General features: G+C 41.1%; 1 protein-coding gene across 4 annotated transcripts in view; it reads right to left on the reverse strand.

The window, feature by feature from the left end:
- Positions 1-11,616, reverse strand: part of Cad87a (cadherin 87A) — a 524,042-nt gene extending 512,426 nt beyond the window's left edge. For 2 of the 4 annotated variants that reach the window (XM_076830056.1, XM_076830045.1), the window contains exon 1: positions 10,792-11,386. In XM_076830056.1, the coding sequence (XP_076686171.1) occupies positions 10,792-10,835 (44 nt within the window). In that variant the 5' untranslated portion in view covers positions 10,836-11,386. Of the gene's footprint in view, positions 1-10,791; positions 11,387-11,421 lie in introns of those variants that run through there. The other 2 variants (XM_076830027.1, XM_076830034.1) reach the window with 2 other exon arrangements.
- Between the last annotated feature and the right edge of the window lie 200 nt (positions 11,617-11,816).

The raw sequence follows: 11,816 nt of genomic DNA on the forward strand, positions 1-11,816 counted from the left end.
TCAAAACATGATCTTATCAAAAGGCACTTCCTTTTAAATACAAAATTCAAACCAGACAAATACCACTTTCAAAAAATTCCCCCATCCTCTCGTCCCCTGCCACATTTACAAAAAGAATCACCAGAACTTTAAATATTCTACTCACAAGGGGAGGACACCATGTGGTAGACATCGATTTTGATTAGCCTTGGCACGATGGATCTATGTCGAAAATAAGTAAACAGGTGTCCGAGCGTTTCTGCCAATGGGCCTTAATAATAGAGATTTTTACATGTAAATTATTAAAAATTTCATAGTGGCCGTGGGGTTTTAGTGGGTAAATATCCCACAACTACCTTGGCACCCGCGGAGATTCCCCTCTGGACGAGTCGGGGTGCCTTTTGAAGATTTCCTCAAGTTAAAAAAAAAATATTTTTAACGTGAAGATATCATCAAAAGGGTAAGATTTCCCCAAGTTAAAAAAAGAATTTATAATTTTTTTTAACGTGAAGATATAAAAAGGTTAAGATTCCCCCAAGTTAAAAAATAGAATTTATAAAAAAAAAAATTTTAACGTGAAGATATCATCAAAAGGTTAGGATTTCCCCAAGTTAAAAAAAAAATTTATAATTTTTTTTTAACATGAAGATATCATAAAAAGGTTAAGATTTCCCCCAAGTTAAAAAAAAGAATTTATAAGAAAAAAAAATTTTTTAACGTGAAAATATCATCAAAAGGGTAAGATTTCCCCAAGTTAAAAAAAGAATTTATAAATTTTTTTAACGTAAAGATATCATCAAAAGGTTAGGATTCCCCCAAGTTAAAAAAAAGAATTTATAAAAAAAATAATTTTTAACGTGAAGATATCATCAATAGGCACCCTGACGCTTCCAGAAGCGAATCTCAATATCTCTGTTATTAAGGCAAATTTACTTATTTTCGACATAGATCCATCGTGCCAAGGCTCATCAGAATCGATGTCTACCACATGGTGTCCTCCCCTTGTCAGTTGCTTTCCCCACGTAAGTCCTTAAAATCTCCAATTATCTTCAGACTTCGACTTTAATTTCCTTTATACGATGCACGATGACGAACGCAGAATTCATTGTTACAAGAAAATATCACTATTATCTCCAGGACTAGAACAACAATGCAACGCTGATAAGCAAACAGCTATGGAAATGAGTTCGAACAAACAGAATCCCTTACCTCCTGGGAAGGTCGTGATTTCTCATTGTCCAAACTAATAACGCGTCTGCGCTGAAAAATTGCAAAGGCACCACGATGGGTCGTGCCCGATACGTTATGGACTTCGTAATGAAGCGTAGGCGTCGGTATTTTAGCGAGGAGTATGATAGATACGATACGAAACCAGCGAAACAGATGTAATACGAGTACCCAAAGTGATTTATCACTCGTCGGATAGGAAGAACTTTGGCATGAGAATTTTCCTGGACTGCACGCGTACACAGGGTGTCTCTCAAAATTCGAGTGGCGCACGACGGAGTCAAGCCTTTTCTCAGTAGGTACTCGTAAAAATTAAAATTCCTATATTTTCTGTTAAATCTTCACGGTAATACGTACCAGTACCGTATTAACCTGGAGGCGAATGAGACAGCTGCCTCGGGGCCGCGGATCTTATTGGGCCCCCGAAAAATTGGAAAATTAAAAAACAAATAGGGTTGTAAAAGCTGGAAAAAATTGGAAACGAGACCTCCAACTGTGACGAAGAGGAGTCTGTCTTTCGTGGAATAGGCCCCAGGTTTAATCTTATTTATTGAATTGCTCTAATATTTACTTCGCGTATGCGCGATATTTTTGATTGTATTTAATTTGGAATAATTTAGAGGGCCACATATGAAGCTCGCCTCAGAGCTCCCGAAATCGACAAGACGGCACTGATACACACCACCAATGGATAGATGAGTTTTTTCCAGTGAAAATGAGTCCAAACACGACATCATTTAGACCATTTTTAATTACTTCTTTATTTTTGTATTTATTTATTTATTGAGGGTAAGAACCCTCTGGTACATTAAAATGATATGAAACGTCATGAGTAGAGGGCGGGCGAATAAGAAACATCAAGATAAAGATTAAAGGTACACAAATGGCAAAGAAAACAACAGAAACCGGTCAAATAACAAGTATCCAATTATTGCAACTTAATCGACCCAATTACACATAATTATAATATTTATAAAAAAAAGAGAGAGAAGAAGCTTAGCCTGGCATTAAGCCTAACGTAAATAAGTAAGATAAATTAAAAAAACAGAAGTAACGAAATAAAATAAAAGGCAGGGAAGAAAATGAGCAGAAAAATTGAATTAATTAAAAACTACTTCAACTCAAGTTTAAATTGCGTTAATCCACTATGTATACTATTACGGATATGACTATACGACAATGGGAACCATTATGCAGTCACTTATCGCTCGAAAGGAAGCTTGATACCTCGAGAAACATAGGAAAGCGTTGTTCGTCCCACAAAAATTTACGTCACGCTGAGAAAATTTCGTTCCAAGTGCAAAGTTAGGCGAGCCATGTGCCCGGCGCATGGGCCCAGCCGCGCCGCTCCAAAAGGACCTCTAACGTTAGATTAGATTATCGCGTACGAAAGTTCGCTGGGCGAATCCTTCTGGAAAATCCTACGGTGTTATGGCGGCGCGAGCGGGGCCCGCGTAGTCTTCTATGCGACGACCGTATGGTCGATGACCCAGAGGATGTGCTAACGGCTCGTGCTGTGCCGGTGAATCGAAGAGCCAGCGGTGGCGACCTGCTCGTAAATGTCTTCGAAAAACATGATAAACTGTGTCCGCCTGTCCAGGATAAACTCCGCGGCGCTGGGCTGCCTCCGAAGGCTTTAATTTCGCGGTAAAAATGACCGTTGAATGATGAATACGCGCTTGATCCCAATACTAATGCTCCTGGAGTGGCTGGCAAGGCATTTGCGATGGAATTTCTGAACCTTGCCACGCTTGCTGTTATTATAAGGGGTGTCACTGTAGGACGAAAATGATTTTTTATATGTGACCACGCGTCGAAAATGCGGAGTGGAATATTTTTATAGGAGAATTCCTAATGGAGGAAGTCGGGTTTGAGAATTCCTCAGGTGCTCCTAGTTAAAAATTAGCTTGGAAAATTAATATTGTACAATGACCAATGAAATAAATTCCTGTGTAGGAAAATGTGAATGTGATAGAATTACTTTTTTTCGCGTTACGCTGTCCTTTGGGGGAAATCGATTTTGAAAATGTGCCAAGTGCACTTGATTAAGGGTCGGTTCTATTTTTATCATTGATTTTCACGAAACCTGAGCGGCGTTTGAAACAAAGATAGCCTACACTTTTGACCTAGTTTTAGATAAGGACTCACTTCATCCGCCGTTGCAGCATATTTGCTACTGTGCTTTGACTGCTCTTACAAGGGAGCACCGCGAACCCGGACTCACCGAGAACGCAAGTTTTGTGGGTTTTAAAGGGACTCAAAAGGAGAACAACGGCGTCTCTCGTGGGGGCCCTAGCGCCCTTTAAGGCGGTAAAATTAACCTCAAAATCAAATTGGCACTTCCACTTTTTCGCGTATAATTCTCTAAGTAGAGCAGACAGAAAAAAATGTTTCAAACAAAAGATTAATGGTGCAATAAGCGCTACAAACTGCCGTAAACAAAATTTTGAAAAGAGTTAAAAAATGTATATAACTGACGAAAAAAAACTCTTTTCAAAAATTTTTTAACGCGAGTTTGTAGCGCTTATTGCATCATTAAACTTTTGTTTGAAGCATTTTTTTCTGTCTGTTCTACTTAGAGAATTATACGCGAAAAAGTGGAAGTGCCAATTTGACTTTGAGGTTAGCTTTCACCCCCTTAAAGGGCGATAGGGCCTAAATGAAGCGCACCGTTGTTCTTTGTTTTGAGACCCTTTAAAACCCATAAAGTTGCGTTCCAATCGGAGAGTCCGGGTTCGCGGTGTTCCCTTGTTAGTGATGCACACGAATATCAAACAAGGCTTCCAACTCGATTTCCTCGAAGGCCCGTGCAAGAAAATTTTGTCCCACATTTTCTAGATGATTTTGTATACGTACTCCATGGGTTCACCGCTTATTGCGAGACACCCTGTATTTTTTCGTGTACCTTGTTACGTTTGGAGTTATTGTACAGGGTGTCACTGAATGGTGCTGCAACGAAGGTGACTTTACATGCAAATACCTACAAGTCAAAAATGTAGAATAAAGTTTTTTTGCAAAGCTTCATGATGGAAAAAGTCGGGTTTGAAAATCACTCAAGTGCGGATGCAGTTGACTAAGAATTAATAGAATGTATTATAGCAATAAATATGGTACAATTGCAAATTAAATATATCTTTGTAGAAACCTACATCGAACTGGTAGAATAATTATTTGTTTTTTTCTTCAGAAAATCGATTTTTTCGAAAACAGAATCTCATTCGAAAAAAAAGTTATTCTTCAATTTTTAAACTTACAAGGGAAGATCCCGAGAATTCAAAAAATTCTGAAACTTTGTGAAAATATAGGGGATTTCTTCCTGATTACAACGCAATTTTTTTTCCTGCCCAAATTCACTCGAAGCGGGTGAAATTAACCCCTGAAAATTCGGCTATTTTCCGATCTTGTGTTAACTAACTCCCGAACTGTAAGAGACAGAAAAAAAGTTTCAAGACAAAAGTTACTTCTTTTAATTAGATCTATCATTTGGTAAACAAATATTTTATATTTCATGAGTTATAACACAAAACCGGAAAATAACCGGATTTTCAGGGGTCAATTACACCCCCTTAGAGTGAATTTGGGCAGCAAACAAAATTTGCGTTGGAATCAGGAGGAAATTCCCTACATATTCGCAAAGTTTCAGAATTTTTGAATTTCCGGATTCGGGATGTTCCCTTATTAGGCATTTTTGCAACAAAGATTCGTTTCGTTTCCAGCTTTACCATGTTTATAATTGCACAGTGCTGATTTTTATAACAATATTCGCAGTTATTTCTCTCGAAAACGAAGCCCCAAATTAGAAAATGTTATTCTCTATTTTTTACCTACATTTCCGTGTAGGCTTGCACCCTTTCTGGTTGTACTATCAATTCAGTGATACCCTGCACATATCCATGTACACGAAACAAAATATTACGCTCTCGAGTCTTCCCCGCGTTAATTTAACAAATATTAAAACATTTTTTATGCGTGGCTTCCTAATTCCTTCAGAAACAATAAATGAAAACTGCGAAATGAGTTTTTCTACGTAATCCCTCCTCTTAGTGAAGACTAATTATAAAATTAATCGCATGTCCATACACTTTACTAACGCACAAGGATAACCCTTTGCGTGCTGGTAATCGGAATGCTAAGCGTATGCCGCGTGCGGAATTCCTTTAGTCGCATCTCTTAACCATATTCCCCGAACGCCCAAGTGCGTTCCCCGCACGCACGCGCGCAGCATGTACTAAACGAGCGCATATATGCAGCCCACAGCTACAAGGTTTAATATACCTCGCAATCTTTGTTCGAAGGAACGCGTGTTTAACCCCGCTTCTTTCCATTGTAATGGAGTCACGAACTGCTGAAAATACTGCCTCTATTAAGCTCCACGAACTCTTGTCACCCAAAGGTCCAAGCTTTCAAACGTTTTGAAAGATTGAAACTACCTTTTCTCTTAATGGGGAAAGTCCCCTACTGTTCCGAGTCAAAAGAACAACATTCTTACCGTTAAGGCGTCAGTTTCACGCGCTATACTTAAACACGATAGAGATCTGCAGTGGGATTCGCTAAATTGACCGTCAAAGTGTACATTATTAGCCAGTCAGATCAGATCAAATTTTAGTGAAAGCTTGAGGCGTGTAGTTTAATAGAAAGCTTTAATAACACTGGCAATTAAAAGCGATTTTACATTTTCCAATTTGAAAGTGTATTTAGACTGAAAGAAAGGACGCATTTACCAAGTTGACCAAGAGCTTTAGAGGAAATGCAAAAGTATTTTTCATCTGCGCTTTCCACAACTGCCCCATCAGATGACGGATATACAATTAATAATTATGCTTCTCGGAATTCCTAGAATCTGTAGATTTATCATTTGCAAACATCTCACATTGGCAGCAAGGGCCAAATGGGCCGTTCCCTTCTGTCCTTTGTTCATCAGTGGCAGCTTTTATCGCAACGAAATCTCAGTCTAGCGAATAAATGGTGCACCTGCAAGCTACCATGGTAAAAGCAAATAAATAGCCACTTTGGATACTAGCTTGAGTGACCACTATAGAAGGCGGTGATTAATCGGATAGTCTCAGAGTTCTGGCGCACGTTACCAAGTTTTTTTAAAAGCAAAGTTTCGTGCCAGCAGAAAGGTGTCTTTGAGAGTCAATCTTTTCCGCGAAAGAGAGTACTGGAGAGTGTCGAGGAGTGAAGGAAGGTAAAAAAGCAGCGATTCGAGATGCCGCTTGGAAAGTAAAAATTCTTGCGTGCTACCGCAAGGTACGTCTTCAGGAGGATCGTTAATTATTCATCCAAAATGGTTTGGGACCAGCGGCCATGGCCGTGATGGAAACACCGGTTCCCGTAAGATCAGCGAAGTTAAACATCACGGGGCGGCGTACTGGGGAAAGATGGGTGACCATCACCTGTCTCCCGGTGCGTCGCTGCTGCTGGGACCCGAAGGAGAGAGGAGGGAAAAAGGAAAAATGACGACTATCGTTCGTTGGGCAACATAAGCGAAATGCTTGAAACGCCATCCTGTGTGTTAGAAACACACAGGAAAACAAAAAATACAAAAAATACAAAAATGGTTTGGGAACGCTATGAAAAAAACGAATGCGAATGTGAATGTAAAAATGATTGAACACAAGCAGAGATCAACGGTGAAGGAATTAAAATCTAAAGTAAAAAAGAATGCTGTAAAGAACGAAGATCAACTAATGCTGCTGATGAATCTCCAAGAGCACAAAGCAGACGCGAAATAATAAACGACCTTGGCATTTAGTAGCTACGACGAGATGAACGCAAAAGAATTTCAATATAAAGTAAAGAAACTTTGAAGGAACGCGAACCAGCCGATGATATTTTCGCGAGTCCGGCATTACTCAGGAGGACTCCTCCGAGGAACCTCCTTCTGTTTGTCGTAAATCAAACGTGGAATAGTGCACGACCTTCATCTCCATGCGCCACGATGAGATCGACGCGGGGCGACAGTTCGCGAAAAGAAATGCCAGCAGTAGGCTTCTCTAAGCCACGTTAAGTAACGGGGGGATATTTCCTGTATTTACACACGAATGTTCCCAAGCCACGGCGGAGGCTTTCGTTTCGTACAACGATTCCGCGCTCGTTCCTGCGAACGAACGTGGCGTGCAGAGGTCCCCGTCCCTACCATACGGGATAAACTTTCACCGGCAACATTTGCCGTCGCCTCGATGACGTTGCCGATCAAACCGACCTTGCGTTCCAAGTACCGGTATTTAGATTACAGAAAACATTTCTAGCCGGGTCTCGGCAGGCGCAAGAACGTATTGCAGGGTACGTTTCAAGCACTCCGGCGGACACGGTAACGGTAACAAACTAGCCACCACCCAATTACCCACGGGCTTTTTGCCGATTCCGAGAAATTCGATCTGGCCGCAAGGAGAGCCGAGATTTCGGGCGAAGCAAAGGACGCGGAATTCGGTGGTGATGCAGAGTCCAGTGAGGAACTATTAAACGGGATTAAGGAACTATTGAAATTTTATTAAGAAGAGTTTACAAAAGATGTAGTTTTAATTTCGAGAGCATATTTCTAGTTATTGGTGGTTCGAGAAATATTGGAAATTGTGGCCTTCTTTTACCCACCCGTGATTTGTTTAAAGAGTCTTCTAAATTTGGGGGAGATATAAGGAAGTTGTTGCTAATACGTTAGGTGTATCTGGATTTTTTAAATTATGTTAAATGCAGGTATAATTAAACTCAAGGCTGTAGCTGGGTTAATAATGTTGAGTAATGAAGTTTTTAATTTGGAGAGGCTGCATGTGCGAGCAGAGAGACGAGAATATTAAGCCAGAGTGTGAGAATTTAATTTTACATGTACCGTGAAGTTTTTATTAATGCAAACTTGTTAATTCGGATAAATTCACTGAATTGGCGTAGAGGCAAGGATATCGAGCGATAGGTACACGGAATGGAGAATTTCGAAGTAATTTTACGAGTATTCTCGCTGATTTATTGCTTTCAATCTAATCTTGTTGGTAATTTGATGAAAGTCGATACGCTACGGATGAAGACTATTGAACGAAATGAAAAATATAAAATTTCTTGGCAGTGGAAGTATCCTTAAACTCTTCGTTCTCGTAGTGTTGTGAATAATTAGTATAAAAAAATTGAATGTATGTATACAGTGGCGGATTTAAGAAACAAGGCCCAGGTGGCAAACGCGAAGGGGCCCATTTTTTTCGGGAAATGAAGAATTAGTTTACTAAAAGAGGGTAAATGTACAGCAAAGTATAGGGAAAAAGTGGTTGGATAAAATCATAATTTATTTCTGAAGTCAGGGCCCTATGGGGGGCCCTCTGAGCAGGGGCCCATTTTTTTCGGGAAAATGAAGAATTAGTTTACTAAAAGAGGGTAAATGTACAGAAAAGTATAGGGAAAAAGTGGTTGGATAAAATCATAATTTATTTCTGAAGTCAGGGCCTTATGGGGGGCCCTCTGAGCAGGGGCCCATTTTTCGGGAAAATGAAGAATTAGTTTACTAAAAGAGGGTAAATGTACAGCAAAGTATAGGGAAAAAGTGGTTGGATAAAATCATAATTTATTTCTGAAGTCAGGGCCCTATGGGTGGCCCTCTGAGCAGGGGCCCATTTTTCGGTAAACTACAGCGGTAGCTTACTGAAAGCGAGCTCAGTGTAATAATACAGAAAAACATATAGTTTGGATAAAATCATATTTTTTTAAGGATGAGGCCTTGTTGGGGCCTTTCGAGCAGGGGCCCAGGTGGCAACTGCTCATAGGCCGCCCTGTTAAATCCGCTACTGTATGTATACCAATTTTTGTCAGATAAAATAATGGATTTCGAAAGACCGAATTTTGCAGTAATTTTAGAATTATTTTAATATTTTCAGGGACTTACTTTCAATTATTATTATTAATAAGAGCGTTAAATTCGATGACATTTTTTACATTTTCGAACTATTAAGCTAGTAAGCATTGGATGTTTCGAAGAACAACTATAAGCACAGTAGCATCACTGTATGAAACTGAAATACAAGATAAATCGCATACGCAGCTAATCAAAGTAGAACTGTACGTGGGAAACAAATATTGCTTGTGTGAGTGCGCGCTGCTGCAATATATCGTAGTTTCGTTTCTGCTTCCGTGATCTCTACCTTTTGGAAATGCGATGAAGTAAATATTGACCTGCCGATAAATATGTAGACAGAAGCCTGCACGCGTGAGATTTGCACGGATTTACTGCCTCTCTATAAATAAACAAATACTGTTGCCATGCGCCTAGTAGAAACTACAAACTAAATCATTTATACATGTTAAGGAATAAATTTTTAAACACCTTCACATTTCCAGTCTCAAGATGTCGAAAAAAATGTATGGAAAATAGGTTTACACTTTCCGACTATTCACGAGCAACATTTTTTTATTTTTTCAAGATCACTTCTTGTTGCCTTAAAACTGTGCACTGAAGCTGTCTTTATCAAAGTGATTTTTCTCCTCCATAATTGTTAGGAGAATGAATGATATTCATTTTTCACGCAGTAAGAATAACTATTTGAGTGTAACAGACGAATGCATAACGTGTGGCAATCATTTATAACCTAGCTTAGTTTAGGGATTGCACCGAAAAACCGGACAAAAAAAACATCCTTTGCGTAAGTTACTCCAAAAGATTTCTGGTGGAATCGGGGACTTCAATTTCCAATTCCCAGTTTAAGATTAAAAATATAATAAAAAAAAATCCAGGTTTCTTAAACGCACCGTAGAAATATAAGGAAAACAAGACTCAGACGGTATACGATTCTACCGTCGATATCCCAACAGCCTGTTGTTAAAATTTCACTTTTCAAAAGGCAGAGAACATACCTACAGTAATATTCACTAGCAACAAAGTGTTACGATTAAGAATCCTTCTTATAATTTCAACAGAACGAAAAGATATTAACAGACCCACGTGATCGAAAATATTACATAACCTAACCCTGCCCCTGTAATTAAGTATACATCTCCCCCAAGCATTATGAAATTAATGCGTACCAATATTCATGAATTGTTCTTTCGAGCTAACCGGATTCCCAAGATCGATGGAACGATGATCCATCTACGAGACGCGTCACGGAAACAGATGCTTTTAGTTTTAATCGTATCCGCGGCAAGATTCAGATCACGTGACACCATCGAGAATACCGGGCGCTTAATATTCGGAAGGGAACCGCTCGTAAAAATGACGAAAGCGAACGTCAATACTGTTCATTGACCTTCCGCTGAAGCAACTAGTGTTCACACACACACACACACACACACACACAAACGCACGCCAGCTCCGTTTACGTATGATTAATTCTCCGTGTCTCAATGATAATTGCCAAGTACAGGGCACATGGCTAGCGAAACGACAGGGGAAAAAAAAGCGCAAGCATTCTCAGCTGAACGAACCACTATAAACACTGTACCGTGGATCTTTCTCAAGAACGTGACGCTGGTAGATTCGAAGGGAAACAACAGGCGTAATCCGGAGATGTTCCTTTCACCGTGACACGCCGGAGTAATAAGTTGGCTAACGGCTCGATCGAGTAAAAGCATTGTCACGGAAAGATCGTAGAAACGGAAATGGCTTACCGTGCTCGGCGAGGGACGGCTCGTTCCGCGTGTCTGCTCGTCATCTTCGAGGAATCTTCGACCAGGTGAGCTACGTGGGAAGTTACGCCGGGGATGTCATGCCGTTCAGACCGTCGCCACGAGAACCAACCGTTGACCGCTTCGAAACAGAATATACGTGTATACAGAATATACGATTTATAATTGCCAACCACCGGTTTTTTCGGGCAGATCCCGCCTCCCCCCCCCCCCCACCCCTCTCTTCCAGCCACGGACGGCGGTAACGCGCGCGTAAAAATTCGTCTGGAAGGCGTAAACACCGGCAACAGCGCGACGTGAGCGTAACGGAAACAGGTCCTCCTCGCACTTGATGTTTCCCGCGATCGAAATACCCCGGGGTCCAGCGTAGAACGAGATACGTGTGCTCGAATGCGTACGAGGGATCTACTGGCTCATATGCGTACACTGGCTGACATTGGCCCACGCGTACTGTCACCGGTGTTGTCCACTATCTGTCCCGGCCCTCTCACGACGGATCTGAGGACGATCCGTCGGGAGATCCTGTCCCCCCCGCGCGGCAAGTCAATAAACGGGGCTCCCACGGTTCCCGGGCTACGAATGGAATTTATGTATCAAGCGGCTGATGCTCACGTTTACAATTATACCCACGGCACACGTCGCCGCCCAACCGACCGTGCTCGTGAAAGGCGACTGAGCTTCTGACCGGCTTAGTGGGGAGCTCTTCCTTGCTGCCGTCTCGCTTCCACCACCCACGCAAGGAGCTACACCGTACCCCACTCCACGAACGAACTCGAGGAAAAGCCGCAAGGTTTTGAGCGAGCCATGGGATTGGCTGCTGGTGGGGGAACCGGCCTAGTGGTAGGAGACCGCTCCCACCTACGATGGCAGCACTGGACGCGCGAACGCCGGCAGAGGGATCTTTTAAAAAATTCTTACGCGGTCCTGGAGACAAGCCACTTTCGATCGTTACGAACCCTTCGTAAATAATGCTTTTGAAATTCATTATATTAATGTTTTCAGAGCGG

The sequence above is a fragment of the Andrena cerasifolii genome, chromosome 1 (assembly GCF_050908995.1).
Source record: "Andrena cerasifolii isolate SP2316 chromosome 1, iyAndCera1_principal, whole genome shotgun sequence".
In the NCBI taxonomy this organism is placed as follows: domain Eukaryota; kingdom Metazoa; phylum Arthropoda; class Insecta; order Hymenoptera; family Andrenidae; genus Andrena; species Andrena cerasifolii.